This window comes from Protopterus annectens, chromosome 9.part0, assembly GCF_019279795.1.
Source record: "Protopterus annectens isolate FY-2018-M chromosome 9.part0, PAN1.0, whole genome shotgun sequence".
Classification (NCBI taxonomy): domain Eukaryota; kingdom Metazoa; phylum Chordata; order Ceratodontiformes; family Protopteridae; genus Protopterus; species Protopterus annectens.
The window spans coordinates 1,051,783,532-1,051,807,251 of NC_056743.1; the positions used below are offsets into that span (position 1 = coordinate 1,051,783,532).

General features: G+C 40.7%; 1 protein-coding gene across 2 annotated transcripts in view; it reads right to left on the bottom strand.

The window, feature by feature from the left end:
• ITGB7 (integrin subunit beta 7) overlaps positions 1-23,720 on the bottom strand; it is a 603,012-nt gene that overhangs the window by 20,575 nt on the left and 558,717 nt on the right. For both annotated transcript variants that reach the window (XM_044083856.1, XM_044083857.1), the window contains exons 13-14: positions 19,457-19,676; positions 10,086-10,294 (exon numbers count right to left, since the gene is read on the bottom strand). In XM_044083856.1, the coding sequence (XP_043939791.1) occupies positions 10,086-10,294; positions 19,457-19,676 (429 nt within the window). The remainder of the gene's footprint in view (positions 1-10,085; positions 10,295-19,456; positions 19,677-23,720) is intronic.

Here is a 23,720-nt window from a genome sequence, read left to right on the forward strand (position 1 = left end):
TATATATATATATATATATATATAAATATATATATATATATATATATATATATGTATATGTATATATATATATATATATATATATATATATATATATATATATATATATATATATATATATATATATATATATATGCTGTATAAATATATAAATATATATATATATATATATATATATATATATATATATATATATATATTTCTAGGTTCATAGGTTCATAGGTTGGTACTGGGCTATCTGCCCGAAGGCATATATTAGCCCAGCCACGTTGTGCAGTATTCACCTCCCCTTTAGTAGATTCCCTAGACCCTTGTACTAGCAGCTAGTACCCTTGGCCCCTATCTAGTAGTGCTGTTGGTGTGATTCCTGGTGTGAACTTTCTGTTACCCATCCACTCATCAAGGTTCCTCTTGAAGAGTGATAGTGAGGGGCTCTGTCTTATGTAGATCGGGACCCTGTTCCATAGTAAGGGAAGTCTCTGCGAAGGGAATCTATCCCTCCAGAATGTTCTATTCATTGTTGTGTTGAGGTTTATATCCCTAGAGTGTGTAGCTCGAATAGATTTGGTTTTGCTAAGATGGAGCATGTTCAACAATTCTGGGTTGGACATGGCTCTGTACGTTAGACAGAGATCACCTCTGAGAAGGCGGTATGCAACAGAGAACAGTTTTAGCTTTTAAAATCGTGCTGCATAGGGCAACTGTTTGAGGCCAGTAATCCTCTTGGTTAGGTACTTCTGTGGTCTCTCCAGCTGCTGGAGATGTCTAGCCAAGTACATTCCAATTGGTGCATTGTACTCAATAATGGGTCTGATGAGGGAAGAGTAGAGGGGCACCATTACATCCTTAGATCTTGATGTGAACCCTTTCGTGATCAGATGGGTCACATAGAAGGATTTTCTAACCACTTTGGCAACATGGTTATCAAAGGAAAGCTGACTATCTACTTGACTATCTGTCTATCTATATATATATATATATATATATATATATATATATATATATATATATATATCAATACTTATAGTGAGCCTGAGTCATGTGTGAAAAAGGGTCTGATGCATACTTTTGCAGTTATATATGGGTGGTGGAGAGCATATGCATTTAGTAACTACCTATACAGTTTGTATATATTGTGTTTTGTTGATTAAGTTCAGTAAAGCTACATATCGGCATTGCATTGTGGACATTGATGAAACAGAAACACAGTGTTGCTACCTATATTTGTGGTTGGGGCAGAATATGACTTCAGTGTACCTGTTCCATTTATGTCTAAGTCAGACAGAATAGATGTTATTTCTAGTGTTCTAAATTCTTGTTAAATGGAAGCCTTATCTCTGAAAATCTTATCTGATACCCCAGGTCCAATACACTGTCCAGGGATATTCCTCACCAATATGGAAGACCACTGCACACCCCATTGTGTAATGTCATCTCTGATAAAGTCAGACAACAAAACAGTCTTCTTTGAAGTAAAATTAAAACATGGAACCCCAGCTAACCCGGGAATGTTCAGGAACTGCTCTAAGGCTAACTTCCTACTAAGTGATACCCTGGCAAAATTTCAACCCTTGCTGATCCCTCAGAACACTACTGCCTATGTGGAACTGTTCAAAGAAACCCTATATAAGCACATTAATAGCCACACAGAGGCAGCTGTATCCACCAGGAATAAGTACTTTTTCTCTGTGAAAAAGGTTGGGCACTCTCAAAATGAAGATATGAATTGGAGAATGTCTCCTTTTGGAAGACTTTTGACTTAATACCACCAGTAATTTTAATAATACTCACATCCAAAAAGTCAACCTTATCAAAGGAGACATTACAAGTAAAATGTAAAAAAGATGTGTGGTATTAAGATACTCCAAAAATTCTTCTAGTTTTTCCTTGGAATCATTCCAAAAAATACAAATATCATCGAAAAAGCGCCTGTATAAAACCCAACAATCACAGAATCTAGAATTAAAGATGTATTGTTTCTCCCACCAGGCTAAAATAATGTTAGCATAGGTTGGTGCACAGTTTGCGCTCATGACTACCCCCCTTATCTGGTGAAAATATTCGCCACCACGATAAATGAAATTATTTTTCAAAACCATGTCCATCAGATTTAAAATAACCTGCAAGTCATCACTAGAAATTCTAGATCTGAAGTAGTTAACTTCATTTGATCAGCAACCTGTGGGTATCGGATCCAACCCTGGATCCGAGCCGGCAGCTTTCCAAGCTAAAGATCCAAGCTCTCAGCTCCTCCCCTTACCCCTAATACCCTGCTACCTCCCTCCAGTCCTCAGATCTCGTTTGCCGCGGCTTCTGAAGCATAAGGGACAAGCTCTTAGCATTTTAGGTGAGAGGAATTTAGGAGTATTTTTGTTAAAAAAATAGCAATTTCGGTGTGTGAGTGTGTATAGTAGACCCATAGTTTAGTTAAACCGTTTTTTAGTTGTATTTAGCAGTAAATTAGTGTTTTTTTCCCTTCCCCTTCCCCTTACTGTGTGTGTTAGGGTGTGTGCTTGAGTGTGATGGCCGAGGGCCTTAAGACCATCTTTTCAAAATGTGCTGAGTGTGGTCATAAGCTGTCCCCACATGCTCTATTCAATTCTTCCATTTTCTTTCTCTGCCTGGGGGTAGCCCACTTAACATCGGGGCTGCCAGATTTGTGCGGCCTTTAACCCCCGGGCTCTGAGGGACAGGAGAAACAAGCTAATCCTGGCGGGACTCTTGCCCCCGGATTCTTCTTCCTCCTCTCCCTCAGTGGCGCCAGTCACGGCTGCGACTGTCCAGCCTTCAGCTCCCCCACCCCTGGCTGGGACTCAATCTCCAGCTGCTTCCCAGGGAGAGGGGGACTCTTCTAGTAAAGAGAAGAGACATAAAGAGAAGGAAAATGAGAGGGATAGGCACAAGAGCCATAAGCGGCAAGCCGAATCAGTCCCTTCGGCACCGCCGGCTAAATTGACTTGTTCCCCCATGAGGGTTTCCAGGTCTTCCCCCTCTCGGCTCCATTCTCCACACTTCTCTCCGGAGCCGGAGGAGGAGTCCCGGTCACCTTTGAGGTCGTCTAGGCGGCCTTCACGGCCTGCCTCGACGACTTCTTCCAGGTCTACCAGGAGTCTGTCCAATGCAGATATGGACCGGATGATGCGTCGATTCCTGCAGGCCCAGATGCAGACGGGAGTGCTCCTGCCTCCCCCCCCCCCCACCTCCGGGAGGGAGCTTGGCCCCTTTCTTTGCACCCATTGCTCCTTCTTCGATCCACTATCGGGTTTTGGAGCCGTCGGATCCGAGTAGTCTCAGAGCCGGGGAGTCGGCGCCGATAGTAGTTGCTACTTCGATGCCGGCCTTACCCTCGAGTTTATCGGGTCATCTTTTGGATCTGAGCTCTCAGGCTGAGAGCTGAGCTTCGGATCTGCAGGGGTGAGTGTGTCTTCGGCTCCGTTACTGTCAGAACACACTTCCCTTTTGGGTCCGATCGTGTCGGCTCTGACACCGGTCCTCACTTCTGAGCCGAGGGGACTACTCTCGGAGCCAGGGGAGAGTGGTTCGCCTTCGGCTTTCCACGTGGTGGAGAGGGTGCTGTCGAGGAGTTCAAGGTCCCCGGTCCGTGCTACGGATCCACCCTTCACTCCCTTGCATATGGGCCTGTCTTCCATCGTCTGGCCCCAGGGACAGCCTGCGTCTGTGCCCCAGTTAGTTCCCGTAGAGGAACAGGACCTCGTTGGTGAGCCCTCCTTGGACAACCCCGTCGAGGAGGTCCCTCATAAATGAAAGTGTAAGAGGAGGCACTTGGACTCCCCGAGTCCCTCACGGAGGACACGGACTTAGAGGAAGGGGAAGGTTCCCCCAGGTCACCCCCAGAGGACGTCTCCTTAGGAGACATTATGGAGATGCTGCGTATAAGAAGGGGGTGGTCAGCCCAGAAACTTTCCTCGGATGAGTCTGTGTTTCTGGATGCATTCGACGCAGGCCCGTCTACTTCTTGGGTGTCCCCCCCCGGCCGACCCCCTGGTAGACTTGATCCCTCGGAGACCGGATAAAATTCTTAGTCCCCCTTCTGACAAGCCGGTGTGGAATAAAGGTTCCCCAGTAGATGCCATGGTGGTGGAGGCTGCCACCAAGAAGGAACTGGCACAAGAAAGTTCCTCGGTCCATCCTCCTGATAAGGAGTCTCAGACGATGGACCATATTGGAAAGTGGATGTTTGCTTCAGCCACCTTTTCTATAAGGGCGCTGAATTGTCTGGCACACGTCATTAGGCTTCAGCGGGATCTGATAAAAGAGTATGCTGGGTCTCCCCCAGAGTCCATGGCGGCAGAGGACAAACGGACCTTCTCGGCTTGCATGGCCACTCTAAAGTTAATATCTAACACTTCTATGCAGCTTCTCTCCCATGCCATGGAGGGGGCGGCTAGTGCCAGCGGAGCAGGGGTTGCCTTGCGGTGCCACACCTGGCTCCGTCTTTGTGACTTTGCGGAACCCTTCAAGGCATCCTTCGTGAACGCTCCCTTTGACGGTTCTTCACTATTCGGCAAAACTGTCCGCTACACACTACTCCAAAGCAAGAAAGACAGGAAGACGTTGTCTGCCATCGGAATCCAATTCTCTGCTCCTCAAAGGTCCTTCTCAAGGAACCAGAGAGGACAAAAGAAGATGTGGTTCCGGAAGACTCAGCAGTCCCATCCCGCTCCAGACCCTTCATCCTTCAGAGGCAGAGGAGGACAAGGTGGACGCCGGCCCAGAGGCAGAGGGGGGGGGGACGAAGAATTTCGGGTAGAGAGAACCCTTCTCCGATTGACCCGCGCAGCAGCCCTGAGGGGTTGCCCGACTGTCCCTCTCTGGAGGCAGTCGTGGGGCATTTTTCATAGCATCTAGCAAGTTGGGAGTCCATTACTACAGATCGCTGGGTGCTCCGAATAATATCCAGAGGTTACTCTATCTTCCCCCACTAGCGAAGCGCCTCCCTGATGTCCCACCCAATCAGAGGGAGGCGGCGGCTTCAGAAATAAAGAAGCTACTACAAAAAAGGGCCATCCAACACGTTCCCCCAGAGCAGTCCGGGTTGGGCAATTACTCCAGGTTCTTTTTGGTGCCAAAAAAGACGGGGGACTTAAGGCCATTTCTCGACCTGTCAACTTTGAACCTGTTCATTGCCAAAGAGAAATTCCGGATGGTCACTCTACAATCTATTCTCCCCCTTCTGCAGAAGAACGACTGGATGTGCTCCATAGACCTCAAGGATGCGTACTACCACATTCTCATGGACAGACGATCCAGGAGGTTTCTCTGCTTTCGGCTAGGGGCCAGTCATTATCAGTTCAGGGTTCTTTCGTTCAGCCTCACCACAGCCCCCAGGATGTTCACCATGGTCATGGCAGTTGTGGCAGCCCACCTGAGACTTCAGGGAATTCAGGTCTTTCCATACCTAGACGACTGGCTCCTCACCACCCCCACCAGGCATCTACTGTGTTCTGCCAGGGATTATTTTTTACTCTTGGCCCATCATCTAGGCATTACCATAAATTTCAGGAAGTCATCTCTTCATCTTGTTCAAGTTCTGGATTTCATAGGGGCCAGGATAAACATGCTTCAGTCCAAGGCCTTTCTGACAGTGGACAGGTTACGCACCTTGTCGCTCCATGTAATAGCGCTTCTACAGTCCCCAGCCCCACACGCAGAATTAGTCCTGAGAGCCCTAGGATCCATGGTGGCAGCCATCAACCTTGCACCTCTTGCGTGGTTGCAGATGAGAGTCCTTCAATGGACCCTTCAGGTCCAATGGTCCCTCCTCCTTCACCCATTGGATTCACTGATTCCCCTAAGCAGGGTTTGCAGGAACTCTCTTCTTTGGTGGCTCCATTCCCAAGAGCTTCGGGAAGGGAGACCGTTTGTGATGCCTCAACCCCAAACCATGCTGACCATGGACGCTTTTCGCTTCAGGTGGGGGGGGGCATTGCATGGGCAGAACCGTCCAAGACACGTGGACCCCTGTAGAGACCATTCTGCATATCAATGTTCTGGAGATGAGGGCGGTGCTTTTAGCGTTGCAAGCCCTTCAAGACCTTCTTCCTCCGGGGACTATTGCAATTCAGACAGACAACATGGCAGTAGTCTGGTACATCAACAAACAGGGAGAAACCAGGTCTTACCCTCTTTGTCGAGAGGCTATGAGAGTTTGGGAATGGGCGATTTCCACCAACCGCTTTCTGATAGCAATGCACATTCTGGGTTGGTCCAGCATTCTAGCGGACAAGCTGAGTCGTTCTATCCTCACACCTTACGAGTGGTCTCTAAACCCCTTATTAGCGAAACAGATCTTCCTCAGATGGGGTCAACCTTGCTGCGATCTCTTCGCGCCTGCTTTAAATGCAAAATGCAGCAAATTTTTCGCTCTAATTCCCCCACCGGGGGAGAGTCCCAGAGACTCTCTGGTTCATGCTTGGTCGCCCGGTCTTCTTTATGCTTATCCTTCTCTTCCACTAATGATGAAATTTCTGCAGAAAGCTTATCGGTTGGGGAGCAAGATAATCCTCATAGCCCCATTCTGGCCTCGCCAGATCTGGTTCCCGTACCTGCGGTCTCACATCATAGCTCCTCCTTGGGTCTTAGATCCCATTCCGGATCTGATCTCTCATCCTGCAGGATTGCAAACACCGAACCTGGACGACCTCAAGCTCACGGCTTGGTTGATCCATTTCCACTAGTGGCTAGGACTCCTGGTATCTCGTCTTCCGTAAAATCTATTCTGGTAGCGGCACATAAACCTTCTACCAGGAAGATCTAAAAGAGTAAATGGAAGCATTTTTCCATCTGGGCCAAACATAGTGATTTGGACCCTTTTACGGCTCCCATTCCAACAGTTCTTGAATTTCTGTCCCACATTTTCCACCAAGGGGCCAGTGCTTCTACTGTCAAGGTTCAGATGGCTGCTATTTCTCATTTCTACATCGGGGACAACCTTGGTCCCTTGGCTTCCGCTAAGATATGCAAGACTTTTTGAAAGGCACCTTTCTGTTAAGACCTCCGGTCAAGAATGCGGTTCCCCCATGGGACTTAACTTTAGTTCTTCAGGCACTAACTGGTCCACTCTTTGAACCTGCAGCTTCCGTTGATTTAAAATTCTTATCTTGGAAAACTGCCTTCCTGATTGCAATTACTTCGGCTAGAAGGGTATCTGAACTTCAAGCCCTTTGTACAAAACCCCGTACCTGGTCTTCCATAAGGACAGAGTATCTCTCAGGACTAATCCTTCATTCTTGCCTAAAGTAGCTTCCGAGACCAGTATCAATCAAACCATCAGTTTGCCTATTTTCTTCCCCAACTTTCAGAACAAAGGGGAATACAGACTGCACTTGTTGGATGTGCATAGACAATTGCGATTTTACTTGCACAGGACAGCTGCTTCTCGCAAATTGGAGCAGCTTTTCGTGTCTTTCAATAAGCCATCCTTAGGCAAGCCTATTACGAAAGTTACCTTAGCTAGATGGATATCCCACTGCATCTTACACGCATATACAGCTTCCGGTCGGCCAGAACCCTTGGGGGTTAATGCTCACTCTACCTGTTCTATGGCTACCTCTGCAGCATTTTGGTCAAGAGTTCCCTTGGATGACATCTGTTCAGTGGCTACTTGGGCCTCTTCTCATACCTTAATTTCTCATTATAAGCTGGATCTGATATCCAGAGGTAGGGCAGCCTTTGGCTCTGCAGTGCTCTGGAATATCCTTCCTTGAGGACCTCCCAGGTTTTTGGTAACTGGGGACTCTGTCCCACAGGTTGCTGATCAAATGAAGTTAACTACTTCAGATAAAGAAGTTATGTACTCACCATAACGTTCCATCTGAGTAGGTAACTTCATTTGTCAGCAACCGACCCCCCTACTTCCCCCTAGCCTGTTTCGTGGTCATATTCATGACTGAATGTTTTCCTTCTGTTACGCATCAGGTTAGTGTTTCTCTTTCGAGTATGTTTGACTGTTTTTGGTGGATAATTTGGCAAACTCGATCTGAGGACTGGAGGGAGGTAGCAGGGTATTATGGGTAAGGGGGAGGAGCTGAGAGCTCAGATCTTTAGCTTGTAAAGCTGCTGGCTCAGATCCGGGGTCAGATCTGATACCCACAGGTTGCTGACAAATGAAGTTACCTACTCATATGGAATGTTATGGTGAGTACATAACTTCTTTTTTTATCCTCCAAAGCGGCTTCAAGCCAAACTAACCCCTCTTCTTGAGGAATAACGGTGAATAGATCTTTAATATCCACTGTTACGAAAATGATGTTGTCATAAATCATGTTCATATCTATACCCTGAAGGAATTCCCACGAATCCTTCAGGATAGCTTTCTCCGTATTCCAAAGTTTTTTCAATTTTACATCCAAGAATTTTGCTAATGGCATAGTTTTTGAGCCCTCAGCCGACACCATGGGTCTAAGAGGGGGATTTAACTGTTTTTTATGGACCTTGAGAATTTCAAACATACTTAATCAACCTGGTGGACTTCTTTGAGATGGTCACCAAAGCCTGTCAACGAGTGGATAGCCAGCTTGCTCACAGACAGGACCCGGGAAGTCAGAACTGGGGAGTCCATCTTTACAAAGTGCCCATTGACAAGCAGAGTCCTTCAGGGATCTGTCCTGGCATCATTCCTTTTTGGTATCTACTTCTCTGAAGTTAAGACCAATGGCAGGGGCCTGTGGCTGACCAAATGTACAGATGATTGCAAATTAGGAGCAGTCATAGAATTCTCCACCAGCACTAATACTGTCCAGGAAGGGCTGACACAGACAAATACCTAGTATCAGAACTATAGACTAAAAGTAAATGCCAAGAAATGTATAACAGTATCCTTCAGGAAGTCATCCATCCCTGGTAATTATCATATTTACAACATAACCATAAAAGTCGAACTAGTAGTCAAGGTCTTGAGGATGCATTTAGACAATAATCTAGCCTTTGACCATCATGTGTCTACAGTAGTAAGGAAATAATTATATGTTGTGCAGCTTATAAACAAAGGTATGGCATCTAAATCCAAGGAGGTCATTATTCCACTGTAGTCAGTATTCATCTGACCTCTCACTGAGTACAACGTCCCCTTTGGTATGTACCTAACTAGGCACATCCAACAATTGGAACGTCCAGAGAGGATCCTCACTGAAAGAATACAGGGCTTAAGTAACCTGCCCTATGCAGACCACCTCAAAGCCCTATCCCTGTATTCTAACTCTTACTGGCTTTTGAGGGAAGATCTGTGTCTGGCATTGCCAAATCCCAACAAGATGGACCTCCTTCATATCTGCAAAACAAACACCAGAATTACATGTTCTAAAGACTTAAACATTGCCTGCGATACAAATAGGACCTGCTGGAGAGACAGGTAGGTATCCCAGAGTTTATTTCTTGCCTGACACAGTTCCTCCTTAATCAAATTCACTAGAAACTTGGACAATTGGACAGTGTACAGGAAATTCATCCCTGGTTTGGCACCTATGCATGTAATACACATAGGCAGCCTTTAAATATTTCATCTCCAAAGCCCCTGCTTATAAATGTTTCATCTCCCAAACCCCTTCTTACACTTATCAAGGGTACCAGTACTTGTCAGAAATTTAGGATGCATGACTAGGTTTAAAAAGACTCCAGTGCTCGTTAGCCTAGTACATACCTATGAACTGTTGAACCAACAGCCACTTAGTGGCTGGCATGAGGGGGCAGCATTCTTTGCTTGAAAAAAAGTCTGAAGGCAGTTGTTAAGCCCTTCTGTGTGTGCTTTATCTATCTGTTGTGATGGTGGAAAGAGAAATGAAGTAAAGCATGTTTTGCTACTGTGAGTTCTCACATACTGTACTTTTCCAACAATCTTTTTATTAATCTTGTTCTGTGCTGCTTCCTATGTACATATTGTTAAATGCCCAGAATTTTCTTCTCCTGTTGCCAGCACCACTTTAGATTACACAGTAGGCACACTGAATCAAATTATTATATTTTTTCACATACTGATTATGCCGCTAAGAAATCTATGTTAAATCACACTTCTGCTTTAGCTGACAAATAATTCTAATGTTGTATACTTACTTTAAAAGGTAACTAACCTGGAGGCTCTTTAATTGTGAGTATAACTGTACCATCTTCTTTTTCTTCATGGACAAATGTAAGTAAACCACCATCAGTTTGGACATGACACCAGTCTTTTCCAGAGGAGTATGAACTTTTAACCATCTTGATCTGAGTCATACTGCAGCTCTCTTCACATGTATGTTTCAGTTTCCCAGTACCAAAGCTCTTACATTCTGCACAGTCCCTAGAAAGTTATAATCCATTTAGGGCCATGATCATTTCAATTTTTATAAAAAAAATAAATAAAACATTGGTATTATTTTGATTTATTGAGGATTATCTGTCTGTCTATCCATCTATCTGTCCCTCTAGTGATTTGAGTGACAACAATCTAATGATTCAGTGAGCATTATCTGTCTATCTACTTAGCTCTCTATCTATTCAATAATTTAATCTGCATTATTTGTGTCTATATTAATCTATTTATCAATGATACACTGAGGATTACCTCTATCTATCTATCTATCTATCTATCTATCTATCTATCTATCTATCTATCTATCTATCTATGTATCTGTCTATGTCAGTAATGATTCAGTGATCCTTATCTCTTTCTGTATCTGTCTAAATCTGGTACAATGACCATTTTCTGTCTATCTATCTATCTATCTATCTATCTATATATCTATCTATCTATCTATCTATCTATCTATCTATCTATCTATCTATCTATCTCTCTATCTATCTACCTGCCTGTGCAATTTCCAGGTCTTTTTTCAGTGGAGGACATAGATGAAAAGTCCCACAATTGGAATTATGGTACAATTTCAGTATGTTTTACAATTACAGTACAATCATAATATTATAATATACAATAAGGTAAGCAGATGTGTACACCTATTTCAGATGTTCATTATTTCATAAAACTGCATCAGCTTGTGTAAAATTTTCCTTCACTTTGGTTTACTGTGTTTACTTTTCTGTACTGTTGACTCTGCTGTGATGGAATGCATATACAACTAAAGTTATACAAAAAAGGAGCAGCAAAGGTTACAGCAACCAATTTTGCCTTGGAGTTTGCCCTGTTTTAGAATGTAAAAAATGAGAAATGAAAATTAGCAAGCACAGGAATCTGTCTAGTTCCAATCTTACCACCACGAGTGCTGAAGAAAAAATAAAAAACAGAGAAACAAGTGGCCTTAAAACTTCACTGATGAGCTCACTGACAATAATTTTCAAAAATCATCAAACCCAGTTAGTGTTCCAAGCAACAAGCCTTTATTTGTCACAGACAAGCAATCCTCAGTAACAAAAAAATCTGAAATATTTTAACAATTTTAAACATATCAGCTTTTATATACTTAGAAGTAGTTGTGGAAAATATATGTAATGTTTAATTTTAAAACAGCCTACTCATGGCAAACAATATAAACAGAGCCGTAAAAGTGCATTTTAGAACAGCAACTACCTACCACCACACACTGCTACTGATTACATCAAACTAAGAAACACTACCTATCTATTTGCAACCCACATTCCAAGATCAGGTATTAAGAAATGCTTAGCATATACATAAAAAGAGTTTTAACTAAAATCGATTTCAGCTAACGAATACAATAAAGCCTTCATCAGGTCTGTGACAAGAACTAAAATCAAGAAAAATACATAGCTATCTAACCATAAACATAATCAAACTAGAACACTATAAATAAAAAATATATCTGTAATCATCATCCTCTTTCGGCTTTTCCCGTTAGGGGTCGCCACAGCGGATCATCTCTTTCCATTTCTTCCTATCCTCTGCATCTTGCTCTGTCACACCAACCGCCTTCATGTCCTCTCTCACCACGTCCATAAACCTTATCTTAGGCCTTCCTCTTTTCCTCTTACCTGGCAGCTCCATCCTTAGCATCTTTTTCCCAAGATACCCATCATCCCTCCTCAGCACATGTCCAAACCAACGCAATCTCGTCTCTCTTGCTTTGTCTCCAAACTGTCCAACATGAGCTGACTCTAATATACTGATTCCTAATCCTATCCATCCTAGTCACACCGAGTGCAAATCTTAACATCTTTAACTCTGCCACATCCAGCTCTGACTCCTGCCTTTTTGTCAATGCCACTGTCTCCAACCCATATAACATAGCTGGTCTCACTACCCTCTTGTAGACCTTCCCTTTCACTCTTACTGGTACCCGTCTGTCACAAATCACTCCTGACACTCTTCTCCACCCATTCCACCCTGCCTGTACTCTCTTCTTCACCTCTCTTCCACATTCACCATTACTCTGAACTGTTGATCCCAAGTACTTAAACTCGTCCATCTTTACCAACTCTACTCCCTGCATCCTCACCATTCCTCTACCCTCCCTCTCATTTACACACACATATTCTGTCTTAGCCCTGCTGACCTTCATTCCTCTGCTCTCTAGAGCATATCTCCACCTCTCCAGTGTCTCCTCAACCTGATTCCTACTCTCACTACAGATCACAATGTCATCTGCAAACATCATAGTCCACGGGGCCTCCTGTCTGATCTCATCTGTCAACCTGTCCATCACCACTGCAAATAAGAAAGGACTCAGAGCTGATCCTTGATATAATCCCACCTCCACCTTAAACGAATCTGTCACTCCCACTGCAGTCCTCACCATTGTCACACTACCCTCGTACATATCCTGTACCACTCTTACATACTTCTCTGCCACTCCCGACTTCCTCATACAATACCACATCTCTTCTCTAGGCACCCTGTCATATGCTTTCTCCAAGTCTACAAAGACACAATGCAACTCCTTCTGACCTTCTCTGTATTTCTCCAATAACACTCTCAGAGCAAACATTACATCTGTAGTGCTCTTTCCTGGCATGAAACCATACTGCTGATCACTAATCATCACCTCCCTTCTTAACCTAGCTTCTACTACTCTTTCCCATAACTTCAAGCTGTGACTGATCAATTTTATCCCTCTGTAGTTACTGCAGTTCACATCACCCTTATTCTTAAAGATAGGTACCAAAACAATAAAGGACAATAAAAGAATCACAGGCCTAAAGCAAATGCCCTATGCTGACTGTCTAAAAAACTCTACCTATACTCTGTCGCATATCGTCTGCTCAGAGGCGATCTCTGCTTAACATACAAGACCATGTCAAGCCCAGAGCTGTTGGACATGCTACACTTAAAGAAATCCCAATCCCTTAGAGCCACACTCTGCAGGGATCTAAACCTTGTCATCACAATGAACAAAACATGCTGGAGGGATAGGTTCCTGACCCAGAGACTCCCCAGACTCTGGAATAGACTGCCCATACATGTCAAGCAGAGCGCCTCTTTGGCCCTCTTCAAAAGGAACCTTGATGATTGGATGGAAGAAAGGAAATTCACCCTGGGGATCACATCAGTCACCCTGCTAGATAGGGGTCCAGGGAAGTAAATAGTGTGGGAAGAAATAGCCAGGGAATTGTTATGGCCAGGCTTGTATAGGCCCTAGGGCTGATAGCCTAGTACCAACCTATGAACCTATGAATTTCAACCAACATATTTTTAAAGCTCGACACATGTTTTCCTTCGAATTGCTGTCTCCCAAAAAAAGAATTCATGACCTACACAAATCCATCTACAACCTCCAACCCATCTATTACATTATCACTGGACTACTATCCAGCAAGAAGCACGAAATAGCACCCCCTCCTTAAATATCGACAACCGCATTTAACCGAATGGCACTGGCATCACTTCTCCAGTTTCGGCATTGCTCGCAGTCAAATAGTTCTGTGTCAGGGTACTCACAACCACCTTTTCTTTGCAATTTCTGGCCTTTTGCCCAGGTTCACAGAAGTAGAAGTAGACAGTTTCACTCCAGCACACTCAAAAGCTGTATCAGTATTACTACCCAGTAACAAGCACTTCCGCATTGTGTTCTTTATTTGAAAGTACAGCTAATATTGCACTACTCCCCTTTCCACAGCCATACAAAAACTGTCAGTGTACAAGTTACGTCCCTTAAACATAATCAGACTACTAAGGCCAAAACTACATCAATCGGTGAACAATTTAGCGACCATAGAAAAGCTACTTCCAGTACAAAGCCTGTGAAAAAACATAAGTTCATATGAATTTGTGGCTACAATAGGCGTAAGCTGAACATGTTTTCCTCCTTTCTTTTTTTTTTTTTTTTGTTTTTTTTCTGTCTCCAGCTGACAGTCTGTACTACCTCAACACCAATCCTGGGCACTGGGTATATTTAACAATACTGGGACAACTAACAGGGAAAAAACTACTACCTGAATAACGAACAAGTCTCAAGTTATTAGTTTGAGAATTATGGATTAAGAAGATTCGAAGTGCCCATTTGACCTGTTGTCCTGATAACGGAACAGTGCCAATTATTTAATTTGGGATAGCTCTTGTAACACTTTAGTCAACAGGTAAACCTTTTTAGTAAGGTTGTCCAATTTCCCTAGAATACCATGTACCCAAACAGGAATGTTAGAATTGCCAGCAGCAGCTGCTGAAGAAATACAGTCATTATTAGAGCAAACAGAGTCATTATTTGTAACCAGAGGAGATTGCAAAACAAAATTCAACATACATCTAGCAGATATGAGCAAATGAAAACAGGTTTCTTCTAAATTAATAGCACATGCTCTATTCAATTCTTCCATTTTCTTGAAAGCATCAGATGCACTTTATTTAATCTGTGTAAAGTTGTACGCCTCTGAATCTGAGCAAAGTAGTGAACACATTTGCCTAACAGGCTCAGTTGTCATTTGGTATAGATTCTGAAAGTTTACATCTAGTTCGTAATCTTACCTCTGACAAGTTTTCTGTGTCCCTGATTTCCCCATAACAGTTACTGTCATTATTCATTGATGTGGTTGTTGAGGAAATTTTCACTGTAACTTTTTCCTTTGTACATAATGAGTTTACCACCACGTGCCACATCCACATTCAAAGCATGTCTCTGTTTGGTACTTACATGTTAATAAAAATAACAATATCCTTACATGGAGCAAAATAAGCAGAAAGGAGCACTGCAGAACATTCAAAATTGCTGCAGCTTCATCTAATGCTTACTTATGCATCATTGCAACTCTAATCCTGACCGACTGTATCTCTGAACTGTCTCCGTGGTGACTTACCTTGTAATGGTAGGATAGACAGGTCAAGGATATAGTTTAGAATTATGTATTTATGAATTTTGAGGGGAGACACAGGAAAACACTTAGCATCTAGTGAATGATCTCCATACAGAGTTGGGTAGGGAACAAGGTGATTACTGTATGATTCCCCCAACCAAACAAGAAAGGGGTCTGATATCAATTGATTGGAATACTGAAGGTATTCTACAGAAATGTGGAGGGCAGATAAGTCTGAAGTACAGCACTTCTGGAGTCCAGGGGGGTTACAGAATAGAAAAACATAGCCAGACTAGGAAGATAGCAAATTCCACTAACTGCTAGCCTTACAGGAGGTAGATAGAGGTATAGCCCAGCTAAGACTTCAAACAAATTTAATTTAGAAAAGCAAATTCTTGTATTAAAATGGAGACATGAAACAAACTATTTTATGTACATATGAAAGAAAATATATAAAATAACTTGGTATTGTTTAAGACTGGAAAAGTAAAATGAATACTTGAGAATATTTTCTAGCAAGGGCCTATTTGTCTGACTCAGACACTACCAAAGGCAAACCGTATGTGATGACAGAATACTCAGCAGTCTAAGACATTAGGACATTTCACCGAAAGCACATTTCACCTAAACACAAATGACTGAACACAAATCACTGAAGGCACAATTCACCTAAAACACAATTCAAAGAAACACATTTCACCTAAAGTTTGAGATGGCCTTGTCCCACCTGTAGTGCGACCCTAGAGCTAGTATATATAGTAGGGGGGTGTGGGGGGTGTGGGGAGCGTAGCCCCCAACTATTTTAAGTAGATATTATGTTTGGAAAAGAGTAATATATTGAAATTGCAAGTATCCATGTATATAGTTCAAAATATTTAACATATGTGGTGGGCTATGCCCCCCACACCACCCGATGTGGGAGGCGGTGCCCCCCACCCCCCTCCTACTATATATATATATATATATATATATATATATATATATATATATATATATATATGTATACTAACTCCAGAGTCGCACTACAGTGGGGACAAGGCCATCTACAACTTTAGGTGAAATGTGTTTTGGTGAATTGTGTTTTAGGTGAATTGAGCTTTCAGTGAAAAATGCACACCAATTTGAATTTAGGTGAAATGTGCTTTCAGTGAAATGTCCTAGACCCATATATATATATATATATATATATATATATATGTATGTATATATATATATATATATATATATACACATATATATATATATATATATATATTTATATATATATAGATACACATACACACACACACACACACACACACACACACACACACACACACACACACATATATATATATATATATATATATATATATATATATATATATATCAAATTTTAATATGTTCCTTCATCAAATTATAGTAGCTATTTATTCATCTTGGAAATTTTTGTCCCATTTTCACCCATCTTGCATACCATTCAGGGAATTCAAAAGATGCTTTATTTATTTCAATGCACATTCCTTGTTGTAGTACTTGTGCAGGCATGCTCTTTATTGGCACTCATCAAGCAGGTAAATCAGCATGAATTAGCTGCAGCAGCTTTTTTTGCTATGAAATTTTGTACATGTTCTGATTTCCAGCTCATTAGAAAATTACAGTCAGTGGCTCCAGTGCCTGAATCTCTGTGAGGTATGACCCTGCAAATTATGAATTTTTGATCAGTGATCTAACCCACTAACAAAAAATAAAATGAATAGAACAGTTCCAATATTATTACCTTTATCGTAAGAATAAAAAAGTACCCCATCACTGTACAGAATGCGGCAGTAAAACATTTATTTATCAAAGGAACTACAATTGCCATTCTAAAAAAACAAAAAAAAAACTCTTACAAAACGCACCTGTACACCTCAGCTATGGGAACCTAGGTAACGTTCATCAAATCAAATTTCCAATAAAACTAGTCTTTAACATGATAAGCAGAGTAATTGCTCACAAAACAATAACAAAGTGGATTTTCACAGTGGAAGCAGCAGTTTTTTTCTCTACATAAAATAAAGGCAAAGCTTTCCTATAAAGTGGAAACAGGCATTCATTCCTTGCAAAAGGTCTGAGCAAAGCATGTTATTCCCATGGACATGGTGTTACTTCTCCTTAGGAAATGCAACTGCTTTTTGCACCATCTTCACAGCAAAGAATCAAATCATCTACTTCTCAAAATGACTTTATCATGTATACATACATTCACCACTGTAACTGAAGTCATGCCTTTCAAGGCATAATACCATCAAGGTATGACTTCTTTTTTTTTTTACTAGTGCTACGTACCACTTACACGGAATGACACCATCAAGCTATGCCTTCAACATTTTGATTAAAATCACCCCTTGCAAGGCATTACAGCATAAAACATTCCATCACTGTTTTAACTAAGAAGTCTATCAGTTACTGCACAGGATTAAGATTATGAGCTCTTAATGAGAGACTTTCTGTAGCCCAGAGTTTGATTCTCTAAGCCTCCATTTGCCTGATGTATGACTCTGGGCAAATCACTTTACCATGCAGGACTCTGGGAGAGTTGTGAAACTGGGTTAAGCTCATCAATGGTCTTCTGGTTTCATCTTCCCAGTAACTACCTCTGAATAACCACCACTATGAGCAGAGTACATTTTCTACATGGCAAAGCTACCCTTCTCCAGAAATGACATCAGTAATGTTTAATATAAGTGTAGTTAGTAATCATAGATATACCCAGTCCAGAAATGACAACATCAAGCTATAAGTTCTTTCTGGTAGTCCTTTTACTCTGTTTTGCTAACAAGTGAAACCAATTTAATCCTTCATTAAGTGATTTTGACCACATGCTATAACTGTCAAACTAATTGTGCGTACTTGTTATTTGGGATCTCTATCTCATTTGATAAATTTGGTTTTAAATTAGAACATCTGATATGGCTTGATAGAATAGGTGTAATCGGTCTCTCCATGTTTGAGTAGTAGCCTGATAGCCAAAGATGTTGACTGGGTAAGAAAAATTAATAGCTGGAACTACTTGTTTCACACCCCCCATATCTCAGGATAGGGCTACAAAGATCCTTGGCAGAGATCAGGAGCCATTGATATATGGGGTTAGGAAGGACACATCAGGATATCAAAAGCATGTGGGGGTCATACATACCCACTTGCAGTTTGGGTCATTACACACTGGTTACCTCAGGAACAAGTAGAAAGTATAGGTAGGGCATGCTAAAAATGCACAATCACCTGTAATATGACTGCATGCCTCCCAAGTAGATCTTTACCTCACCTCCATGGTGCTTGTTAGTGGGGTGATGGGACATGAGTATTCTAAGTTTAGTCAACTGGGTACAAAAACTGTCAGAATGGGACAGAATTTTCAGTCTCTGTTAAGAAAGATCACCTCAGAAGAACATCTATATTAAATGAGCAGAGATATTGTATCATATTATATATGAAATAAACTGATTTATTTTCTATGTCATAGCCTGGGTAACATAATTTTTATGATAGGAAATGTAAAATGCACTGTGTGTTGAACAACTAGTCTTTTGAGATACTCTGAACTACAGTAATATAACTTATTTCATTAGATGTGAATAAGGAAAATAATCTTCATTTTATCATTATCTAGTAGGAGTGAAGCTCCTAGACAAACAAAACTAAAATCACTGTAAACTATCAATATTTCAAAAGTGCCATGATGGATTGTCAACAACAAACCACCAGACTGTCATGATATATGTGGACATTAAAGGTCAGATTCAAAAATACGTGGTCTCAATGTAAGTGACTTACTCTGGTTTAAGGCCTGTGCATAAAGTAGGCTTACACTGGAATAAGTCACTTACAATGAGAGCGAGTCTTTTGGAAATGGGCCCCCCTAGTATGTAGTGTTACAATATTACTCACTAGATGTATTTAGTAAATATATCCTTAACATCATGAATGGTACATCAAAAAAAAAATCAGTTTTCAGAAGATTTAGCTTAGGTCATTGATATGTACTCATGGGCATCTAGAAATTATATTTCATATAGCTGCTCTAGTTTACAGTACTGATAACTGACTGATATTTATTTACTTACATTGCACATTTTGGCCTGGATTTCAGTAAAGGTTCTGCCTTCTTTGCACAGAAAGCAATCTGGTCAAATAATTTGAACTGCATTATGACACAATGCTACTCTCCTGAAAGTCTATTCTGAATTAGCCATTATGATCACAGTTACACAGACTGAATAATGAAAGCTTGAGAACTTACCTGTAGTTTTCACATGGTGTTTTGCAGGTGATGCAGAGCTCACACATTTTTCCTGAGTAGCCCACATTGCATTTACATTTATTGCACTCGCAGGTGCCATTGCCACCACAAACCACTCCTTCTGGTGTTTTACAGAAATCTTCAGATAAACTGCAATCACAGGCATCCCCACTGTAACCTTCATTGCACTCACATATGCCACAGTCGCACTTTCCATTTCCTGGTGATAAAGGTAAGAAAGTCAATATTTGACCATAATTGTGTATTGTAACAGTGAATGACCTAACCAAATGATGAAACTAGCATGCGCCTGCCATGACCATGAGTTAGGAATTTCTTCTCAGAGTTGTTTATCTCATTCCTATCCAAACCCAGAGTCATATAGACCCTTAAATCTTCTTTCATCTTATGGAAAAATAATAAAGAAGGTAATATTGGATAGATTATTGCCAGAACTGGAAAGGTTGAGTCTTGAAACCATACATCAGCATACATATGTTGAAAGTAGATCTATTACCACCTGTAACATGATGTTCTATAACAATATGATAACAACTATGAATCAAAAATTGTGCTGTGATGTAAATTGTATAGATTTAAGTTCAGCATTTGACAAGGTCATACACAAAATACTGATCAATAAATTAGAACAACTAAGTATCAATGTACTCTTGATAAGATGGATAGCTGCATGTTTTACAAATAGACTTGTCAAGTATCATACAGCAGTTGGACAGGTGAAATTCTTCATTACAGTCAGGGTGTCCCACAGGGCTCTGTCCTAGGCCCTTAATTGTTTATATTGTATCTTTCAGACCTAATTTTTTCATCTGAGGTGTTCATGTTCATATGTAGATGACCTGAACTTAGGTAAACTGATTACATGTGTTCTAGATAAGGCATGTCTGCAAAATAACTGGACTAAATTGAACATTTGGGCACAGGAGCATAATATGCTGATAAATACATAAAAAACTAAGCATATGAGATTTGGGAGACATACATTGAAGGATAAATATTTAATACAGAACACAGTGATTGTATATTCATTTAAGGACCTCCTTAAATCCAGATCCTAGATCCAGCTTTGAGTTTTTCCAATCATATCAACCAATTAGTTAATAATAGTTATAGAACTATAGGTTGTATAAAAGGATTTATAAAGTCTAGGAATTCAGAAATGATGAAGTCATTGTTAGTTAGTTATGTTAGACACAAATTGAGTATGGGAATAACAATATGGAAACCTTATAAGAAAACAAGCAGGAATAAACTGGCAAGAGTACAGGGGAAATATCCCAAGGGCATCCATGGATATGAAAATTTATGTTATCATGAAAGAGCAAAATATCTGAACTTGTACAGTGTTTCTTACAGATATCTAAGAGAAGATCTTATTCAGGTATATAGGGCATTTAGAGACAACTACCTCTGGGATTTTTTGGGGTTATCAAAAAGTAGTAGAGAATCATCAGAAAACCCATGTAAAAGATTCTATAGGAATTAGAATTGTACTAATTGGTTCTCTGAGAGAGCAGCTGATGCATGGAGCCGACTACCAAATTATATGGGAACAAGTGTTTTTTTATATTGGCAGGCTAGAAGGCCATTAATGCGTATGCTTAAAATATTTGTATGTATGTCTGTATGTATATTTCTGTCCAAATAGTACTGCATGAGAACATTACTAAACACTGGGTACTTCCAATGCTCCTTTTGGGTGATATCATTTACTGTGCTTGTCATTTGGAGTTTCTTCAATTTAGGAAGTATTTTATCAAAATGAACAAAAAATATTCAGACTCACAGAGAGTGTTGGAAATTTCCTTGATGACATGTGGCCTGAGGCAAGACCAAAGGACAAAGCGATGAAAGCCTAAATACTATATTTACCCACTGACATCCAAACTGAAGATTTTTTTTAGACTTTCGGCTTTTCCCGGTTAGGGGTCGCCACAGCGGAACTCTGGTCTGCTTATGATTGGCAGTAGATTTTTACGGTGCCGAGTTGCCAGCCTGGCGCCCAACCTTCAACAAAGGCATACCCATTCACGCTCACACCTACCTGTATGTCTTTAACATCACTCGACCGTGGGGAGGACATGCAGACTCCACACAGAAGGCACTCCAGCCAAGAATCGAATGGGAGAACCTCTTGCTGTGATGCGACAACGCTAACCGCTGCACCACCACAGCTTAAAGTACATCCAAACTGAAGATAAATAAGCAAAAAAAGGTCAAGTTTGTGTAGGAGAAACTATTTATTTATATGGCTTGAAAGTAATCCAGTTCTTAGATTTGTTTTACATAATTATAAAATGAGTTTGAATCTGTGGAAAGGGATGATGATGAAGCAGGGGGGAAATTCAGGAAACAAGGAGAGAGTGAGATTTTGGATTCAGATCCTTAAGGAGAATAAAAACATCCATGCAGGATATTATATTTGTAAAGTAGCAGAAAGTATTCTAAGAACTAAGCCAATGTGATACTGGAGAAAGGAGATTCTGCCAATATGAATGACTGCAATTAAGGGTACAGAGAATAGGTACGAGGGGGCAGGAATTTACAAGAGAAAGCTAGCAAATGAACCAAGTTATTGGAAGCAAATAATTAGGGGAAAGTAATAAAATGGGAAGAGGCCAAGAAGACATTTAGACTGCAGGGTAGAGACTGCCTACTCTATCAGGAACTGATTATCAGAGTATTAGAAAATAGAAAGGGATAGGGGAATCCTAATTGAAAGACCTAGTCTGATATTGTTTTTAGTTGAATTTAGAGCAGAAGCTGCTGTTAAAAAATGAATAATTAGTAGGTATGTAAAATACCGTACAATAACTATAGGAGTCAAACAGAGGAGGTTACAAAAGATTGGGAAGAGGGATTGGATAAGCAATTCACAAGGAAACAATGGACATAGGTATGACTCTCAAATATGATTGAACAAAGTCAAGAAGATTGACTTGCATAGGTATTTTTATATTCCAAGCAGACTCCGTAGAATTTTTCCTTAGGTAGATGGCAGATGTTAGAGCTGTGATGGGGAAGAAAGAGGTAACTGGGAACATGTGTTTGGGAGTGTAATGAGTTGGCAGACTTTAAAAATTCCCTACAGAGTACTCCTTCATCAAATAGTTGTAACTAAGGAAATTTTTTTTTGAGCTGGGACACAGGATCTGAATTGCCTAGACATAGTAAGGCATTGTTAAGTTTACTTCTGGTGGCTATCTAAAAAACACAATTACTAGAAAATGTAAATCAATGTCTAAACCACCTGTATTTGAAGTAATGAATATTGTAACACAGGTAAAAGAACTGGAAGCTGGATCTTTAGAAAAGGTTAGGAGCAAACTACATAGATAAAAGGAAATTGTGGGGACAATACATGCAGAATAACAGAATAATTTTTGGAGAAGTGAGGTTTAAGGGAAGGCAGGAATTAAGCAATTTATATACTGTTGAACTGATGATGATTGTTTAAAAGAATGTACAGCAGAGAATTGATTATCCAAACATCAGTTATCTGAACGCAGCCTTCCAAAGTTTTCAGGTAGGAAAAATCATAAAGTCTGAATATGTACACCTTATACGTATTCGCTTGTGCATGTTTTTTGAGCTTGTAGCCCGATCTTGTGTGAAAAATATTCTTTATTTTCCACTGGAATCACTGAATGGCTAAAAAGTGTATTCCCTGCATGCAGAAAAAAACAAGACTGTAGAATTTTTTTATCCAGTTTGACTTTATGTTTGATTATCCAAACAGTCTGATTATCCGAACTACCCTAGTTCCCAATTACTTCAGATAATCAACTCTGTACTGTATGTGATGTATAATATTTGTAACTAGGAATGTGTTAACGTGGTTTGTTTTATTTATTTATTTTACATTTGTTGACCAGGCTAGTCTAACTGGATACATGTCCATTTTCAGTAGTGGCCCGGGGAGAAAAGCTCCACTACAAGTTACATACGTTAGCAAGTACAAAAAGCTTGTACAGTAAAATCAGTTCGAACCATTGCATAAATGTAGAGGGCACCAGTACAGAAGTAATTGCTACACTGTGAAAGATTGACACACAAAGATGGAATAACAAAAAGTACAGACTATGTTAACTCATTTGTACCAGGTATACATTGAAGTAAAAAGGAGTAAAAGGATAATCACAGATCACAAAAATAACTTTTTTTTTTACAAAACTATCTATACAAGAAGAATGTATAGCTAGAGGAGAAGAAACGTATAGGAGTAATAGTAGTACTTTTGTAG